At 38.6% G+C, this 19045-nt stretch overlaps 1 protein-coding gene across 9 annotated transcripts in view; it reads right to left on the bottom strand.

Moving 5' to 3' along the window:
- FIRRM (FIGNL1 interacting regulator of recombination and mitosis) overlaps positions 1–19045 on the bottom strand; it is a 246035-nt gene that overhangs the window by 31604 nt on the left and 195386 nt on the right. For 5 of the 9 annotated variants that reach the window (XR_007479551.1, XM_033428048.2, XM_033428047.2 and 2 more), the window contains exons 2-7: positions 16712–16751; positions 15172–15260; positions 13494–13598; positions 12636–12776; positions 2568–2733; positions 781–865 (exon numbers count right to left, since the gene is read on the bottom strand). The exons of 1 other annotated variant lie outside the window; for it this stretch is intronic. Coding sequence is in view for 7 of the 8 variants with exons in the window: in XM_033428048.2 (XP_033283939.1) it covers positions 781–865; positions 2568–2733; positions 12636–12776; positions 13494–13598; positions 15172–15260; positions 16712–16751 (626 nt within the window). In the remaining variant the exon portion in view is untranslated. Of the gene's footprint in view, positions 1–780; positions 866–2567; positions 2734–12635; positions 13041–13493; positions 13604–15171; positions 15261–16711; positions 16752–19045 lie in introns of those variants that run through there. 3 more of the 9 variants (XM_033428049.2, XM_033428051.2, XM_049715574.1) reach the window with 3 other exon arrangements.

The raw sequence follows: 19045 nt of genomic DNA on the forward strand, positions 1-19045 counted from the left end.
AAAGAAGGTGCTATTGTTATAACTCCCACTTTCAGATGAGCAAACTAAGACTCAGAGAAATTAACCAAATTGCCTAAGAGTTCCAGAGGGGTAAGTGATTTCAGAATGGACTCAAGCATATGCGGTATGGCTCTGAGTTGACACTTTGAATCACTGCATTATTACTTGTTGGCAACGTAATGACCTGGCGGTGCAAGAAAAACACCTAAGACCTGAAAGTATTACACTACCTTTAATGTTTTATGCATATGTATAAAGTAGAGATTCTTAACCATTTTTACATCTCAACTATATCTCCTCCCACCCCCAAGAATCTGATGAATGCTGTGGACACTCTCCCTAGCAATCCTTCATAACACTCTAGTTAAAATTATAAATGGAATTAAAATTGAGCAACTCAAAAGTATATAATGAGGGGATTATATTCAACTCTAATTATGATTATTAATTTATCTAAGCCTGGAAGTAGGATACTTGATAGTCAGTTAAACAACAGTAGCAGTAGGCACATGGTTAAGACCCATGGCCCATTATTTCAGATGTACTAGCTAACTGAGTAGAACTTTTTTTAATTTGAGAGAGAGCAGAATAAAGAAGTATGATTTAGTTTGGGAGCTACATGTACAACATTTGGATTATAAGAGAGCAGTGTCAGTAAACATTGTACACACCCATACAAAATGTTTTAAATGCAATCTAAGAAAACTTACAAATAATTAAGACTTTTGGATATGGAAAATATATTACAAAAAGTAAAAACAAAACAAAACAGAAACTTACTTAATTATAAATTTCCAAGTATTGGCATGAAATGCATGGTCCATACTGGAAATAACAGAGCAGATATCCAGCAATGAATGAATAACTACAAAGAAAGATAACAGAACTCTTAGGACATTCAAAGGTCATATGGGGTGAGTTTCTTCTATATTTAAAAATACCTACTGAACAATTTTGACATTTGCTAAAACAGGCAATACAATTTGAAAAAAATTATCTCAAAATAATTAGTGAAAGTGTCACGCTTTTGATTTAGGGTTTTTATAAATTATAGAAAATTAAGTTTGATGTTTATACCTACTCTATGACCTAAATAAAACTAAAAATGTTCAGTGGACTAAAAATTATGCCCTATTGTAACTGAAACATTCCACAGATATTCAAATCAAAAATGACAAAATATACTGCTAAGGAAAGAAAACCTAACAAGGAAGAATCAAATGAATTTGCACAGTACTCATTAAGGCTTGTACTTTGCCTGAGGTAGATTATTTGTTACAATGGGCACAATAAACCCCCTTTCTGTGTCCACGCTCTTAGTCAGTTCGCTTCCACAGACCCTGGGCTTCGCGACATAACTTGGTCAACAGGACAAAAATAAACATAAACCAAGCAGAGACTTTAAACGTGCCTGCACACTGGGGCCTGCCCTCTCTTGCTGCTCTTAGGACCCCTGAGGCCATCAGCAGGTAGCAGAGCCTGGGCTAACCTGCTGCATGATGGGCTACATGGGACTGGCTCAGGACATTATCTCTCCCTCTGCCGACAAACGACCGTGAGTGAGGTCAGTGACCACAAACTGAGTGAGCCAGTTACACCACATGAAGCAGAGAAAGCTGTTCTACCTGAGCCCAGCCTAAAACACTAACTCAGAATCATGAATAAATGAAACAGTAGTTGCTTGATTTCTTTCTTCCTTCCTCTCTCCCCCCCTCCCTCTCTTTCCCTCCATCTCTGCTTCCTCCCTCCCTCCCTCCTTTCTTTTTTCCTTTCTTTCTTTCCTTCTTGCCATGCCACGTGGCTTGCAGGATCTTAGTTCCCTGACCAGGGACTGAACCCAGGCCCCAGCAGTGAAAGCACCGAGTCTTAACCACTGGGCGGCCTGGGAACTCCCTAGTAGTTACTTTAATGTAATAGATTTTTGGGTTGGTTTGTTACAGAGCAAAAGATGCCTGATAATACTGCACAAAACCACCTTACTCTCTTTATGCTGAAGCTATGAATGCAATCTTTTTATTAGAGTACTGCTTTTCAAACTCTGGGCCATGATCCATTGGTAAGTGATGAAATTAATAAAGTAGCAATCAGCAATTCTTTAAAAATGAAATAGACTATAATAGAGTACATTATTTCAAGTACAATAAATAAATGTAGTATATACATACACATTCACAAACATACATACAAGTACGTAATTATATGTGTTCCGGGAAGAAATGCAAACTTCATTTCTTACTATGAAGTTATGGTTTAAAAACACTGAAAGCTACTGCTTCAGAATGTGGACTACTTTAGAGGGTATAAAATTGCATAACTTTCTTTGTTAATCACTGTGGAGTAACAACCTACTTTGAACATTGACTAAATATATAAATCTATGTTAATGCATCAAATATCAATTTTACAAAATCTAAAATTTAAGAGATTAAAAGTTTATTGGGTAGGATTTAAATTTTTTTACACATGATATAATGAATCATTAGAAACATTGGGTTCAATAATTTAATTGATGTACAGTTTATAGTCAATATACATCATATACTAAGTAGTAAGTTTTTTTCACTCACCTACTACCATATTCAAAATGTCATCATTCTCATCTATTAAAGGGTCAATGCAAACCATATCCAGCAGTTCCATTAGCTGCTTTTGAAGAGAATAGGCCTCCTTGAAAAGAGCCTGCAGAAGGTCTGAGACTAGGTGTAAACGCCCAGAATAAACAGATTCGCTATTCTGACCACAAAGGAATAAAAACGAGAGAAAAAGCAAATCATAAAAAACTCAAGAGCCAAATTTATTTTAATTCATTCTATCAGAGCTCATAAATGTAATGCTTTTAGACAGTAGGTGGGTGGGGAGCATATGCAAAACATGGGGTGCAGAATAGCATCAGAATGTAAGTTGGTGCAGCCACTGCGGAGAACAGTACAGAGGTTCCTCAGGAAACTAAAAATAGAATTACCATGATTTAGCAATCCCACTCCTGGGCATATATCTGGACAAAACTATAATTCAAAAAGATACATGCATGCCTATGTTCATAGCAGCACTATTCATAATAGCCAACATATGGAAACAACCTAAATGTCCTTAGACAGATGAATGGATAAAGAAGATGTGGTACATATATACAATGGAATACTACTCAGGCATGAAAAAGAACAAAGTAATGCCATTTGCAGCAACCTGGATGCAACTAGAAATTATCAGACTAAGTGAAGTCAGAAAGAGAAAGACAAATACAATATGATATCACTTACATGTGGAATCTAAAATATGACACAGGGACTTCCCTGGTGGCGCAGTGGTTAAGAGTCCGCCTGCCAATGCAGGGGATATGGGTTTGATCCCTGGTCTGGGAAGCTCCCACATGCCGCAGAGCAACTAAGCCCGTGCGCCACAACTACTGAGCCTGCGCTCTAGAGCCCGCGAGCCACAACTACTGAAGCCCGTGCACCTAGAGCCCGTGCTCTGAAACAGGAGAAGCCACTGCAATGAGAAGCCCACACACCGCAATGAAGAGTGGCTCCCACTCGCAGCAACTAGATAGAGCCCACGCACAGCAACAAAGACCCAACGCAGCTAAAAATAAATAAATAAATTTATAAAATAAAAAAAATACATATATGACACAAATGAACCTGTCTATGACAGAAACAGAATCACAGAGAACAGACTGGTGGTTGCCAAGGGGGAGGGGGTTGCAGGAAGGATGGAGTGGGAGGTTGGGGTTAGCAGATGCAAGCTTTCATATATAGAATGGATAAACAACAAGGTCCTACTGTATAGCACAGAGAACTATATTCAGTATCCTATGATAAATCATAATGAAAAAGAATAGTAAAAAAGAGTAAGGTACATATATATATAACTGAATCACTTTGCTGTACAGCAGTAATTAACACAACACTGTAAATCAACTGTACTTCAATTAAAGAAAAGAATTCTCACCAGCAAAAAAAAAAAAAATTTAATGATTCTTAGTGAATGACATATTCATTCATTAAACAAATGTTTAGTGAACCTCCATTATACATAGTGTACTTTGAGAGATGCAGGTATGTATAAAATATGATTTCTGACTTCCAAGATCTTACAAATATAGAACTAAAAGGGAGCTAAATAACATTAGGTCCAGTGCATGACATTTCAGTACCCTGTCACCAAAGAGAAGCATTAGTTAACTAGCAATTTTCATTCATCCAACAAACAGCATTATCAAAACTTCCTGTGACCCACAAATCCTAGGCCAGCTTTTGTGCTTTAAAGCTGTCTCAGGACTAAATAAAGGTCAGTGTCCCTTTACAGGCACCTAATTGTTAAGCAATTCATCTGAGCCACCAATGCCATGACAGAAATATTTGAGGATCCCTGCGACTTGACACAAATCTGTATCACTTCTTTCCTTATCAAGAGTAAATAGAATAAGACAACAACAAAACTGCAAGAGCCCCCTTTTTAAGATTTCTTTATAACTACTTATTTTGAAACAAATATTTACATACATGCTTTTTGTTCTATGGAAAAATGCACTGCAATAATATAGGTTAAAATGTAAACTTATGGAGGGAAGGCGGAAGATGGCGGAAGAGTAAGACGCGGAGATCACCTTCCTCCCCACAGATACACCAGAAATACATCTACACGTGGAACAACTCCTACAGAACACCTACTGAAGGCTGGCAGAAGACCTCAGACCTCCCAAAAGGCAAGAAACTCCCCACGTACCTGGGTAGGGCAAAAGAAAAAAAAGAAAAAACAGAGACAAAAGAATAGGGACGGCACCTGCACCAGTGGGAGGGAGCTGTGAAGGAGGAAAACTTTCCACACACTAGGAAGCCCCTTCGCGGGCGGAGACTGCGGGAGGCGGAGGGGGGAGCTTCGAAGCTGCGGAGGAGTGCACAGCAACGGGTACGGAGGGCAAAGCGGGGAGATTCCCGCACAGAGGATCGGTGCCGACCGGCACTCACCAGCCCGAGAGGCTTGTCTGCTCACCCGCCGGGGCGGGCGGGGCTGCGAGCTGAGGCTCTGAGGCTCGGGTTTCGGTTTCCGACGGAGCGCAGGGAGAGGACTGGGGTTGGCGGCTTGAACATAGCCTGAAGGGGTTAGTGCACCACAGCTAGCCGGGAGGGAGTCCGGGGAAAAGTCTGCACCTGCCGAAGAGGCAGGAGACTTTTCCTTCCCTCTTTGTTTCCTGGGGCGTGAGGAGAGGGGTTTAAGAACGCTGCTTAAAGGAACTCCAGAGACGGGCGCGAGCCGCGGCTAAAAGCGCGAACCCCAGAGACGGGCGCGAGCCGCGGCTGAAAGCGCGGAATCCAGAGTCGGGCGCAAGCCGCGGCTAAAAGCGCGGACCCCAGAGGCGGGCGGGAGACATTAAGGCTGCTGCTGCCGCCACCAAGGGGCCTGTGTGCGAGCACAGGTCACTCTCCACACCCCTCTTCCGCGGAGCCTGTGCAGCCCGCCACTGCCAGGTTCCCGGGATCCAGGGACAACTTCCCCGGGAGAACGCACAGCGCGCCTCAGGCTGGTGCAAAGTCACGCCGGCCTTTGCCACCGCAGGCCCGCCCCGCACTCCGTGCCCCTCCCTCCCCGCCGGCCTGAGTGCGCCAGAGCCCCCTAATCAGCGGCTCTTTTAACCCCATCCTGTCTGAGCAAAAAACAGACGCCCTCCAGCGACCTACACGCAGTGGCAGGGCCAAATCCAAAGCTGAGCCCTGGGAGCTGTGAGAACAAAGAAGAGAAAGGGAAATCTCTCCCAGCAGCCTCAGAAGCAGCGGATTAAAGCTCAACAATCAACTTGATGTACCTGCATCTGTGGAATACCTGAATAGACAACCAATCATCCCAAATTAAGGAAGTGGACTTTAGGAGCAAGATCTATGATTTTTTCCCTTTTCCTCTTTTTGTGAATGTGTATGTGTATGCTTCTGTGTGAGATCTTGTCTGTATAGTCTTGCTTCCACCATTTGTCCTAGGGTTCTATCCGTCTATGTTTTTTTTTTTAATTTTTTTCTTAATAATTAATTTTAATAACGTTATTATACTCTACCTTCGTTCTTTCTTTCTTTCTTTCCTTCCTTCCTTCCCTCCTTTAGACAACGAATCATCCCAAATTGAGAAGGTGGTCTCTGATAGCAAGATTTATGATTTTTCCCCATTTACCTCTTTTAGTGAGGGTGTATGTGTATGCTTCTGTGTAAGACTTTGTCTGTATAGCTTTGCTTCCAATATTTGTCCTAAGGTTCTATCCGTCCCTTTTTTTTTTTCTAAATAAGAACTTTTTAATTCAATAACTTTATTATACTTTATTTTATATTTACTGTATCTTCTTTCTTTCTGTCTTTTTTCCTTCTTTCCCTCCTTCCTTCCTTCCTCCCTCCCTCCCTCCCTTCTTTCTTTCCTTCTTGCCTTCTTTTCTTCTTTGCTTCTTTCTTCCTTCCTTCCTACCCTCCTTTCCTTCTTTCTTTCCTCATACTTCTACTAATTCCCTCTACTTTTTCTCCCTTTTATCCTGAGCCGTGTGGATGAAAAGCTTTTGGTGCTCCAGCCAGAAGGCAGGGCTCTGCTTCTGAGGTAGGAGAGCCAACTTCAGGACACTGGTCAACAAGAGACCTCCCAGCTCCACATAATATCAAACGGCGAAAATCTCCCAGAGACCTCCATCTTAACACCAGCACCCAGCTTCACTCAACGACCAGCAAGCCACAGTGCTGGAAAACCTATGCCAAACAACTAGCAAAACAGGAACACAACCCCACCCATTAGCAGAGAGGCTGCCTAAAATCATAATAAGGCCACAGACACCCCAAAACACACCACCAAACGTGAACCTGCCCACTAGAGAGACAAGATCCAGCCTCATCCACCACAACACAGGCACTAGTCCCCTCCACCAGGAAGCCTACACAACCCACTGAACCAACCTTAGCCACTGGAGACAGACATCAAAAACAGGAGGAACTACGAACCTGCAGCCTGCAAAAAGGAGACCCCAAACACAGTAAGATAAGCAAAATGAGAAGACAGAAAAACACACAGCAGATAAAGGAGCAAGATAAAAATGCACCAGACCTAACAAATGAAGAGGAAATAGGCAGTCTACCTGAAAAAGAATTCAGAATAATGATAGTAAGGTTGATCCAAAATCTTGGAGACAGAATGGACAATAGATTGGACAAAATGCAAGAATCAGTTAACAAGGACCTAGAAGAACTAAAGATGAAACAAGCAACGATGAACAACACAATAAATGAAATTAAAAGTACTCTAGATGGGATCAATAGCAGAATAACTGAGGCAGAAGAACGGATAAGTGACCTGGAAGATAAAATAGTGGAAATAACTACTGCAGAGCAGAATAAAGAAAAAAGAATGAAAAGAACTGAGGACAGTCTCAGAGACCTCTGGGACAACATTAAACGCACCAACATTCGAATTATAGGGGTTCCAGAAGAGAAAAAGAAAGGGACTGAGAAAATATTTGAAGAGAGTATAGTTGAAAACTTCCCTAATATGGGAAAGGAAATAGTTAATCAAGTCCAGGAAGCACAGAGAGTCCCATACAGGATAAATCCAAGGAGAAATACGCCAAGACACATATTAATCAAACTGTCAAAAATTAAATACAAAGAAAGCATATTAAAAGCAGCAAGGGAAAAACAACAAATAACACATAAGGGAATCCCCATAAGGTTAACAGCTGATCTCTCAGCAGAAACCCTACAAGCCAGAAGGGAGTGGCAGGACATACTGAAAGTGATGAAGGAGAAAAACCTGCAGCCAAGACTACTCTACCCAGCAAGGATCTCATTCAGATTTGATGGAGAAATTAAAACCTTTACAGACAAGCAAAAGCTGAGAGAGTTCAGCACCACCAAACCAGCTTTACAACAAATGCTAAAGGATCTTCTCTAGGCAAGAAACACAAGAGAAGGAAAAGACCTATAATAACGAACCCAAAACAATTTAGAAAATGGGAATAGGAACATACATATCGATAATTACCTTAAATGTAAATGGACTAAATGCTCCCACCAAAAGACACAGATTAGCTGAATGGATACAAAAACAAGACCCTTATATATGCTGTCTACAAGAGACCCACTTCAGACCTAGAGACACATACAGACTGACAGTAAGGGGATGGAAAAAGATATTCCATGCAAATGGAAACCAAAAGAAAGCTGGAGTAGCAATTCTCATATCAGACAAAATAGACTTTAAATTAAGGACTATTAAAAGAGACAAAGAAGGACACTACATAATGATCAAGGGATCGATCCAAGAAGAAGATATGACAATTGTAAATATTTATGCACCCAACATAGGAGCACCTCAATACATAAGGCAAATACTAACAGCCATAAAAGGGGAAATCGACAGTAACACATTCATAGTAGGGGACTTAAACACCCCACTTTCACCCATGGACAGATCATCCAAAATGAAAATAAATAAGGAAACACAAGCTTTAAATGATACATTAAACAAGATGGACTTAATTGATATTTATAGGACACTCCATCCAAAAACAACAGAATACACATTTTTCTCAAGTGCTCATGGAACATTCTCCAGGATAGATCATATCTTGGGTCACAAATCAAGCCTTGGTAAATTTAAGAAAATTGAAATTGTATCAAGTATCTTTTCTGACCACAACGCCATGAGACTAGATATCAATTACAGGAAAAGATCTGTAAAAAATACAAACACATGGAGGCTAAACAATACACTACTTAATAATGAAGTGATCACTGAAGAAATCAAAGAGGAAATCAAAAAATACCTAGAAACAAATGACAATGGAGACACAACGACCCAAAACCTGTGGGATGCAGCAAAAGCAGTTCTAAGGGGGAAGTTTATAGCAATACAAGCCCACCTTAAGAAGCAGGAAACATCTCGAATAAACAACCTAACCTTGCACCTCAAGCAATTAGAGAAAGAAGAACAAAAAAACCCCAAAGCTAGCAGAAGGAAAGAAATCATAAAAATCAGATCAGAAATAAATGAAAAAGAAATGAAGGAAACAATAGCAAAGATCAATAAAACTAAAAGCTGGTTCTTTGAGAAGATAAACAAAATAGATAAACCACTAGCCAGACTCATCAAGAAAAAAAGGGAGAAGACTCAAATCAATAGAAGTAGAAATGAAAAAGGAGAGGTAACAACTGACACTGCAGAAATAAAAGAGATCATGAGAGATTACTACAAGCAACTCTATGCCAATAAAATGGACAATCTGGAAGAAATGGACAAATTCTTAGAAATGCACAACCTGCCAAGACTGAATCAGGAAGAAATAGAAAATATGAACAGACCAATCACAAGCACTGAAATTGAAACTGTGATTAAAAATCTTCCAACAAAGAAAAGCCCAGGACCAGATGGCTTCACAGGCGAATTCTATCAAACATTTAGAGAAGAGCTAACACCTATCCTTCTCAAACTCTTCCAAAATATAGCAGAGGGAGGAACACTCCCAAACTCCTTCTACGAGGCCACCATCACCTTGATACCAAAACCAGACAAGGATGTCACAAAGAAAGAAAACTACAGGCCAATATCACTGATGAACATAGATGCAAAAATCCTCAACAAAATACTAGCAAACAGAATCCAACAGCACATTAAAAGGATCATACACCATGATCAAGTGGGGTTTATTCCAGGAATGCAAGGATTTTTCAATATACGCAAATCTATCAATGTGATAAACCATATTAACAAACTGAAGGAGAAAAACCATATGATCATCTCAATAGATGCAGAGAACGCTTTTGACAAAATTCAACACCCATTTATGATAAAAACCCTGCAGAAAGTAGGCATAGAGGGAACTTTCCTCAACATAATAAAGGCCATATATGACAAGCCCACAGCAAACATCATCCTCAATGGTGAAAAACTGAAAGCATTTCCACTAAGATCAGGAACAAGACAAGGTTGCCCACTCTCACCACTCTTATTCAACATAGTTTTGGAAGTTTTAGCCACAGCAATCAGAGAAGAAAAGGAAATAAAAGGAATCCAAATCGGAAAAGAAGAAGTAAAGCTGTCACTGTTTGCAGATGACATGATCCTATACATAGAGAACCCTAAAGATGCTACCAGAAAACTACTAGAGCTAATCAATGAATTTGGTAAAGTGGCAGGATACAAAATTAATGCACAGAAATCTCTGGCATTCCTATATACTAATGATGAAAAATCTGAAAGCGAAATCAAGAAAACACTCCCATTTACCATTGCAACAAAAAGAATAAAATATCTAGGAATAAACCTACCTAAGGAGACAAAAGACCTGTATGCAGAAAATTATAAGACACTGATGAAAGAAATTAAAGATGATACAAATAGATGGAGAGATATACCATGTTCTTGGATTGGAAGAATCAACATTGTGAAAATGACTCTACTACCCAAAGCAATCTATAGATTCAATGCAATCCCTATCAAACTACCAATGGCATTTTTCACAGAACTAGAACAAAAAATCTTGCAATTTGTATGGAAACACAAAAGACCCCGAATAGCCAAAGCAATCTTGAGAAGGAAAGAAGGAACTGGAGGAATCAGGCTCCCTGACTTCAGACTATACTACAAAGCTACAGTTATCAAGACGGTATGGTACTGGCACAAAAACAGAAAGATAGATCAATGGAACAGGATAGAAAGCCCAGAGATAAACCCATGCACATATGGACACCTTATCTTTGATAAAGGTGGCAGGAATGTACAGTGGAGAAAGGACAGCCTCTTCAATAAGTGGTGCTGGGAAAACTGGACAGGTACATGTAAAAGTATGAGATTAGATCACTCCCTAACACCATACACAAAAATAAGCTCAAAATGGATTAAAGACCTAAATGTAAGGCCAGAAACTATCAAACTCTTAGAGGAAAACATAGGCAGAACACTCTATGACATAAATCACAGCAAGATCCTTTCTGACCCACCTCCTAGAGTAATGGAAATAAAAACAAAAATAAACAAATGGGACCTAATGAAACTTCAAAGCTTTTGCACAGCAAAGGAAACCATAAACAAGACCAAAAGACAACCCTCAGAATGGGAGAAAATATTTGCAAATGAAGCAACCGACAAAGGATTAATCTCCAAAATTTACAAGCAGCTCATGCAGCTCAATAACAAGAAAACAAACAACCCAATCCAAATGGGCAGAAGACCTAAATAGGCATTTCTCCAAAGAAGATATACAGACTGCCAACAAACACATGAAAGAATGCTCAACATCATTAATCATTAGAGAAATGCAAATCAAAACTACAATGAGATATCATCTCACACCAGTCAGAATGGCCATCATCAAAAAATCTAGAAACAATAAATGCTGGAGAGGGTGTGGAGAAAAGGGAACACTCTTGCACTGCTGGTGGGAATGTGAATTGGTTCAGCCACTACGGAGAACAGTATGGAGGTTCCTTAAAAAACTACAAATAGAACTACCATATGACCCAGCAATCCCACTACTGGGCATATACCCTGAGAAAACCGAAATTCAAAAAAAGTCATGTACCAAAATGTTCATTGCAGCTCTATTTACAATAGCCCGGAGATGGAAACAACCTAAGTGCCCATCATCGGAGGAATGGATAAAGAAGATGTGGCACATATATACAATGGAATATTACTCAGCCATAAAAAGAAACGAAATTGAGCTATTTGTGATGAGGTGGATAGACCTAGAGTCTGTCATACAGAGTGAAGTAAGTCAGGAAGAAAAAGACAAATACCGTATGCTAACACATATATATGGAATTTAAGAAAAAAAATGTCATGAAGAACCTAGGGGTAAAGCAGGAATAAAGACGCAGACCTCCTAGAGAACGGACTTGAGGTTATGGGGAGGGGGAAGGGTGAGCTGTGACAGGGCGAGAGAGAGTCATGGGCATATACACACTAACAAACGTAGTAAGGTAGATAGCTAGTGGGAAGCAGCCGCATGGCACAGGGATATTGGCTCGGTGCTTTGTGACAGCCTGGAGGGGTGGGATAGGGAGGGTGGGAGGGAGGGAGACGCAAGAGGGAAGACATACGGGAACATATGTTTATGTATGACTGATTCACTTTGTTATAAAGCAGAAACTAACACACCATTGTAAAGCAATTATACCCCAATAAAGATGTTTAAAAAATAAAAAAAAAAATAAAAAAAAAATGTAAACTTATGAACAAATACTGTAAGCACCACAAACTCAGCCCCTTTGCCCATGGATTTTAGGCCATTTAAAGTGTACTTAGGGCTTCCCTGGTGGCGCAGTGGTTAAGAATCCGCCTGCCCATGCAGGGGACTCGGGTTTGAGCCCTGGTCCAGGAAGATCCCACATGCCACGGAGCAACTAAGCCCATGCGCCACAACTACTAAGCCTGCACTCCAGAGCCTGCAAGCCACAACTCCTGAAGCCCGGGTGCCTAGAGCCTGTGCTCTGCAATGAGAGAAGCCACTGCAATGAGAAGCCTGCGCACCACAACGAAGAGTAGCCCCCGCTCACCGCAACTAGAGAAAGCCCGCGCACAGCAACAAAGACCCAACTCAGCCAGAAAAAAATAAATAAAAATATTTTTAAAATGTTAAAAAAAAGTAAAGTGTACTTAGACCCATCACTTACCTTACAATGTACAAATGTACTTTTGATTACATGTAGGACTGAGGAGGGAAGACTGTGAATATTTTCTAGAATGATGGATTCCTGAGTGGCACAGACATGCTGAACACATCCTGTAAGAGCTCCTAATAGCTGTACCATTGTCTGGAAATATGGAAAGAAGTTTCATTCAGAATATATTTTCTGTGTACCTAAAAGGTGTCAGACAATATGCTGAGTGCTAGGGATACAGCAGTGAGCAAAATGGACCCTCTCTCTGTTCCTCCTTACACATAACTACAGTCTGTCAGAACTACAAATATTAAAAGTGGCTAGGGACTTCCCTGGCAGTCCAGTGGTTAAGACTTCGCCTTCCAACGCAGGGGGTACAGGTTCGATCCCTGGTCGGGGAGCTAAGATCTCACATGCCTCGTAGCCAAAAAACCAAAAATGAAAAAACAGAAGCAATATTGTAACAAATTTAATAAGGACTTTAAAAATGGTCCACATCAAAAAAATCTTAGGGAACCCCCCCCCCCAAAAAACCTGGCTAGCCATTTGATTAAAAAAAAAAAAAAGAAAAAAAGAAGAAGTTGGAATCCTAACCCACAACATCAAAGTATATGGCAGGTGTTCTACACATATGCTTTAGAATTACAGGCAGGGCATGCTATCTTGATTACTTGGCTTCTTATACGAGTTTAGGTATTTACTAAGCATGAAATTGTATAAGAAATTCAGAATTTATGTTTTTTGCAATATCTTTATATCTTTAATTCTATAAATTTAATTCTAGCATTGGGGCATTATATAGAGAATATAAAGTTAATTAATATTTCACACTAAGCTCTCCCACCCCCCTTTCTAATATATTTGACATACCTGTAAAATATTTCTTACAGTGGTCTGGATTTCTAAATTTTGGCTTGATAGTCCTCTGGCTTGACTGGTTAACTCATACATCATGTCATCAAATAATCTCACAGTCTGTGAAAACAAAGCAGGTCATAAACAGTAGTAACAGAAGTCATTAAAAAAGGAAAGGCGTATCTTTAAAGAAATAAATTAGATTTGATTTTGCATTATTAACAGCTACGGGATATTGTCTAGTATAACAACTGCACCTAATAAAGTTAATAAAATATATATTTTGTATAGTGTTTCTATAGTATTTCTATTTTTTGTATACTATTTTTCTACAATAGAATCTCCTTAAAAAAAAAAGCCTCCAACAAAAATTGATTTGTCTTCCATTTCTGTGATTTGAATCTACTTAATAACATCCATAAAAAAATATCACTCAAAGTTCATTTTTTGGTGATGTAACAAAAGTGCTACTCTTACACTTAAATAAATAAAAGATGATATCTTAACCAATCAACATCCATGTGAACATTTACAAGGATATTTTCTGGTAGTGGTAATGAATTTGTGCTGAATTACCTATTCACTTTCCCTTTCTGACCAACTCAAAATACTGTTCCTGGGTTAGAGACATAGTACGTGACCTCAGAACTAAGTGTTTTTGTCTGTGAAACATTAGCCAACCTAAGATCTTAATACTCTCAACAAGTTAAATGGCCTAAACACTACACTACAAGAATAACCATAGTCAGCAACACACTGTAACTAAAGAGGGTACTGCTTCCCATAAGCCTGTTAACACTCAACATCTCGTTTTCATCTATATACTAGCTGGACCTTTTTTTGGCAGTCAAGAACAAATTTTAAGAAACTTTTTAGATAAAGAACAATCGAGTGAATACGAGTAAAAGGAGTTCTGATAATTATTTGTTTCAAAGCTAAACTTAGAAATCCATTCCAGTAAGAGATAAGTTATCATAAAAAAAAAGTTTCATTTTGTCACCAAAGTATGTTTAGTTCCCACAATTAAAAAAAAAAGTTATGACTCTGCTTTTCAGAGAAAAGGTATACCACATATATCTAAAAGGTAACAATGCAGCTGGTGAATCTGATATTTTCTTTTAAGTTACTTGATTTTACCAATATTCCAGCCATTTTTATTCTTAGGCTTCTTTAATAAATTTTGGCTCCATTTTTCCAGAAAATGAAATTTAACAATTATTAATAAATTCTACAGAGAAGATAAAGAAAGAGACTTAACTAACTTCATCATCCATCCCAATTTTCAATGAATAGCTTTAAAATACAAGAGTATTTAAAACCAACTACAAATAATGTAAATTCAATTAGTAAAGGATCCATAGTCTCTGAAAATATGTTTTTTAATCACCTGACATCATAATGACACCATCATATTCTCACATAAGATCTATTTTTAACTATTTTATTTGTATTTCAAATATGTGATACATTGGGAACTCCCTGGCAGTCCAGTCGTTAGGACTTGGCACTTTCACTGCTGTGGGCCCGGGTTCAATCTCTGGTCAGGGAACTAAGATCCCACAAGCCTCGCGGCGCAACCAAAAACAAAAAAAGTGATACATTAAGAAATTAAGAATAAATGGTCTAAAACTGAGGCCAGATCTTAACAGCCTTTATAACAAGTAAATTGATTAAGATAATAATAGTACTATACCTTTGGCAGCACTTGTGAAAAGAAAGTCTGTTCCAATGTCAGATGGTTCATATGAGGTAAAAACATTTCTACAATAATTTTCAGAATTTCTATAAAGGAAAATAGTAACATATTTTGTAGCAATATTAAGTCATGTCAGCCAACAAAGGTCACTACCCTTTCCCAGATTTGAGAATATGTAAGTATTAGCAATCAAAAGCTTTGTACAGTTTCAAAATGCCATATTCTATGTAGAGAAACTATTAACAGTTAAACAACCTGAAATAATAGAAAAATTTTAAAAAACAAAACAAAACAATGTATGTGTACAGCAACTGAAGATCAGTTAATGGATGTGGGTAAATCTACTGAATAGGATCTGCTATCATTAAAATGATTGTTAGAGATCGTTTAAAACCATGATAAAATGTCCACAATACATTAAGCTAAAATGAAAAAACTTCCAAATAGTGTAATTCCAATCTTAATATATATATAAACATGTATATACAAAGAATAACCGATAGGCTGGCAGGAATATATAGAATCAAGATGAGAATATCCTATGCCAAAATCTTAAACATTTCAGATTAATGATTGTTTTATTATCTTTTATGTTTTTCTGCATGTTACAAATTTTCTATAATGAATATGTACAACTCTCATACACAGGATAAAAAGTAACTGTTCCTTAAAAAAATCAGACCCCACAGGCAGCACACAGATCCAAGATTATAAACAAATATTCCACAACCAAGTGAAATGTAAATAGAAAACTCAAAATATATGAGTAAACTCTGCAGATAGACTTAACTCTCTACCTCTCCTCCTAACTAAATAAATAAATTACGTCAAGTAAGATTAATGAAGACAGATGAAGAAAGTCAACTTTTCCAAATGACAAATTTGTCATGCCTAAACAATCAGCCTTTTGTAACTTAGAAAGTATTTTCTAATTGACACTAAACATGTTAAGAGGCTGAAAGTTATTAAGTAGACTGCAAATTATGTTTTATATTGGTCTAACCAGTTTAACAACTAACATTTAAAATTTACAATGTGGGGCTTCCCTGGTGGCACAGTGGTTGAGAGTCCGCCTGCCGATGCAGGGGACACGGGTTCGTGCCCCGGTCCGGGAAGATCCCACATGCCGCGGAGCGGCTAGGCCCGTGAGCCATGGCCGCTGAGCCTGCGTATCCCGAGCCTGTACTCTGCAATGGGAGAGGCCACAACAGTGAGAGGCCCGCATACCGCAAAAAAATAATAATAATAAAATAAAATAAAATAAAATTTACAATGTGCTTATACACACATTATCAAACAGAACACTTTTGGTATCTATCCAAAATGGAATTTAAAACTTTAAGTACTGTAATTTGAAGTAATTTGGTCATTTTAAGTAACTGAAGATTACAAAGGCTGTAACACTACAATAGGAAAAATAAACTTAAAGGGTATACAAAACTATATTTAAATTTAAAGGGAATACGAAACTGGGATATGTGGGACTCAGGCCTTAAAGACATCAAAGTAATCGTACAATTAAGATAATTTTACTTACGAATATGCTCAAGCCAACTGTCAGAATGCTGATACATAGAGTAAAAAAATTAAGGAAGATACTAGTATCAGTAGTAAGATATTCACTACTGAGAACAGATTTTAAAAGGACCCTTCTTGAAGTTTAAGCAATGATCAGTAAGAGATTGAAATGAGACTCAAATTACTGGCTTAATTTTGCTGTAAAAAATGTAATGCTTACTAGGTATAATGAAAATACTTTAAGGAAATGTTTTCAAAATCACTGAGGGATAAACATATCTTTTCAAATTATGTGTAGTTATGACTTATTTCTGACAGATGAGAAACAGTCTATAATGATCCATGGGTTTCGGGTTTCTGGTTTCTGAAACAGAAATTTCTTCCTCCTCAGCACTTCTATAGTACTTTATTTGCACCTGTCTTAAGTCACTGATCAACTCTTATCTTTTCATGTTACTAGCATATCTATCTTACCACCTTATCAGACAGAAACTCTTCTGCACATAGAAGCTTACAAATACGTCATAATAAATTATGCTATGTTCATTACAAACGTTAATGGTAATTACATTATAAACTATACACTTTTCTACCATTCAGAATAATTGTTAGAAATGTTTTCCTGTAAAAATAATATACAAATTATTAAAGTATGTGTCAATAAGAAAAATGAATAAGCCATAACTCTGTCACAGTAATACAGGAATTGATTCTTTTTCTGAAATCTTACTTTGCATATACATCTTACAGCAGCAATCAAAATGAAATATAGTCATTAACTCATTTTAGTTCAGTAGGGTAGAATTTGCATCGTGGATCAATTTCAGTAAAGGTCAAAAAAATTCTAGCCTCTTCCAAAATTAAACATAAGTTATAATTATGCAGACATGCAGGTAAAGACTGGAAAATAAGGGACTTCCCTGGCAGTCCAGTGGTTAAGACTCTGCGCTTCCACTGCAGGGGGCACAAGTTTGATCCCTGGTCAGGGGACTAAGATCCCGCAGGCCGAGCGGCGCCCCCCCCCCCCCCGCAAAAAAAAGAAAGACTGGAAAATAACGTGTGAAATGCAAAACATGAAAATAATTATGTTTGGGTGATGGAGTTACTGAAAATTTCTTTCATTTGTAGAAAAAGTGCTGAAGTAAAACCAAAAGCTGAAAAAAAATTTATCTAATGAGATTTTCAAGCAGTTTTAAAACATGACAATATCTTTTAGCCCTTCACTGAATGCTTACTATGTGCCAGGTACTATTCGAGGTGCTGGAGAAAACAAAATTCCTGCCTTTATGAACTTTACAGTACAGTGAGGAAAAGTAAAAAGAAAACAAAGTAAACAAGATAATTTCCATTAAGGTTGCTTCTGCTCTTTAGAAAACTGAACAGGGCAATGAGATAAGTATTACAGACTGGGTTTGGGAGAACCACCTAAGACTGAGGACACTGAAAATGGCTTGCTGGCGTGACATCTGAGCTGAGATCTGAATAATGAGATGGACAAAAGGCTGAGAGAAGAACTACGCTGAAGGATCAGCAAAAATGAAGATCCTGAGGTAGGTGAGCTTCATGTATATGTGGACAGAGTGTAGTGAGCTAGGTAAGCGAGGAAAAGGCTTAGAACATGAGGAGCCTTGAAGGTAAAAGTTTAGATTTTATTCCTAATTTGTTAAGAAGCCACTGGGGTGGAGGGGGTGGTTTAAAAAGTAAACAACATGTTTTTCACTTTTTTGTGAACTTATTTTGGAGAATGGATTATAAGAGGACGTGAGTAGAAGCAAGGGAGCTATTAACAATAGTTCAGGTGAGAGGTTATGGAGGTTTGAAAGAATGGTAGCAACCAGGATGGAGATAAGCATTTGGATTCAAGATATAGTCTAGGTCAGAAACAAAAGGACTTGCTGATTGGATGTGAGAGAGAGAGGACTGAAGGTTTTGGCTTGTAAAACCATTTATTTAGATGAAGAAGACTGGCGGGAAGAACAGGTTTGGGTTCTTTTGAATTTTAAGTTTGAGATGCAAAACCAGGTGAGAATGTTGATTTTTTTTTAAATGTAAATAAACAAGCTTGGGAATTCCCTGGTGGTGCAGTGGTTAAGAATCCACCTGCCAATGCAGGGGACACAGGTTCGAGCCCTGGTCCGGGAAGATCCCACACGCCACGGAGCAACTAAGCCCGTGTGCCACAACTACTGAGCCTGCGCTCTAGAGCCCGCGAGCCACAACTGCTGAGCCCACGTGCCACAACTACTGAAGCCCGTGCGCCTAGAGCCCGTGCTCCGCAACAAGAAGCCACCACAACGAGAAGCCCGTGCACCGCAATGAAGAGCAGCCCCCACTTGCCACAAGTAGAGAAAGC

This window comes from Orcinus orca, chromosome 1 (assembly GCF_937001465.1).
Source record: "Orcinus orca chromosome 1, mOrcOrc1.1, whole genome shotgun sequence".
Lineage (NCBI taxonomy): Eukaryota > Metazoa > Chordata > Mammalia > Artiodactyla > Delphinidae > Orcinus > Orcinus orca.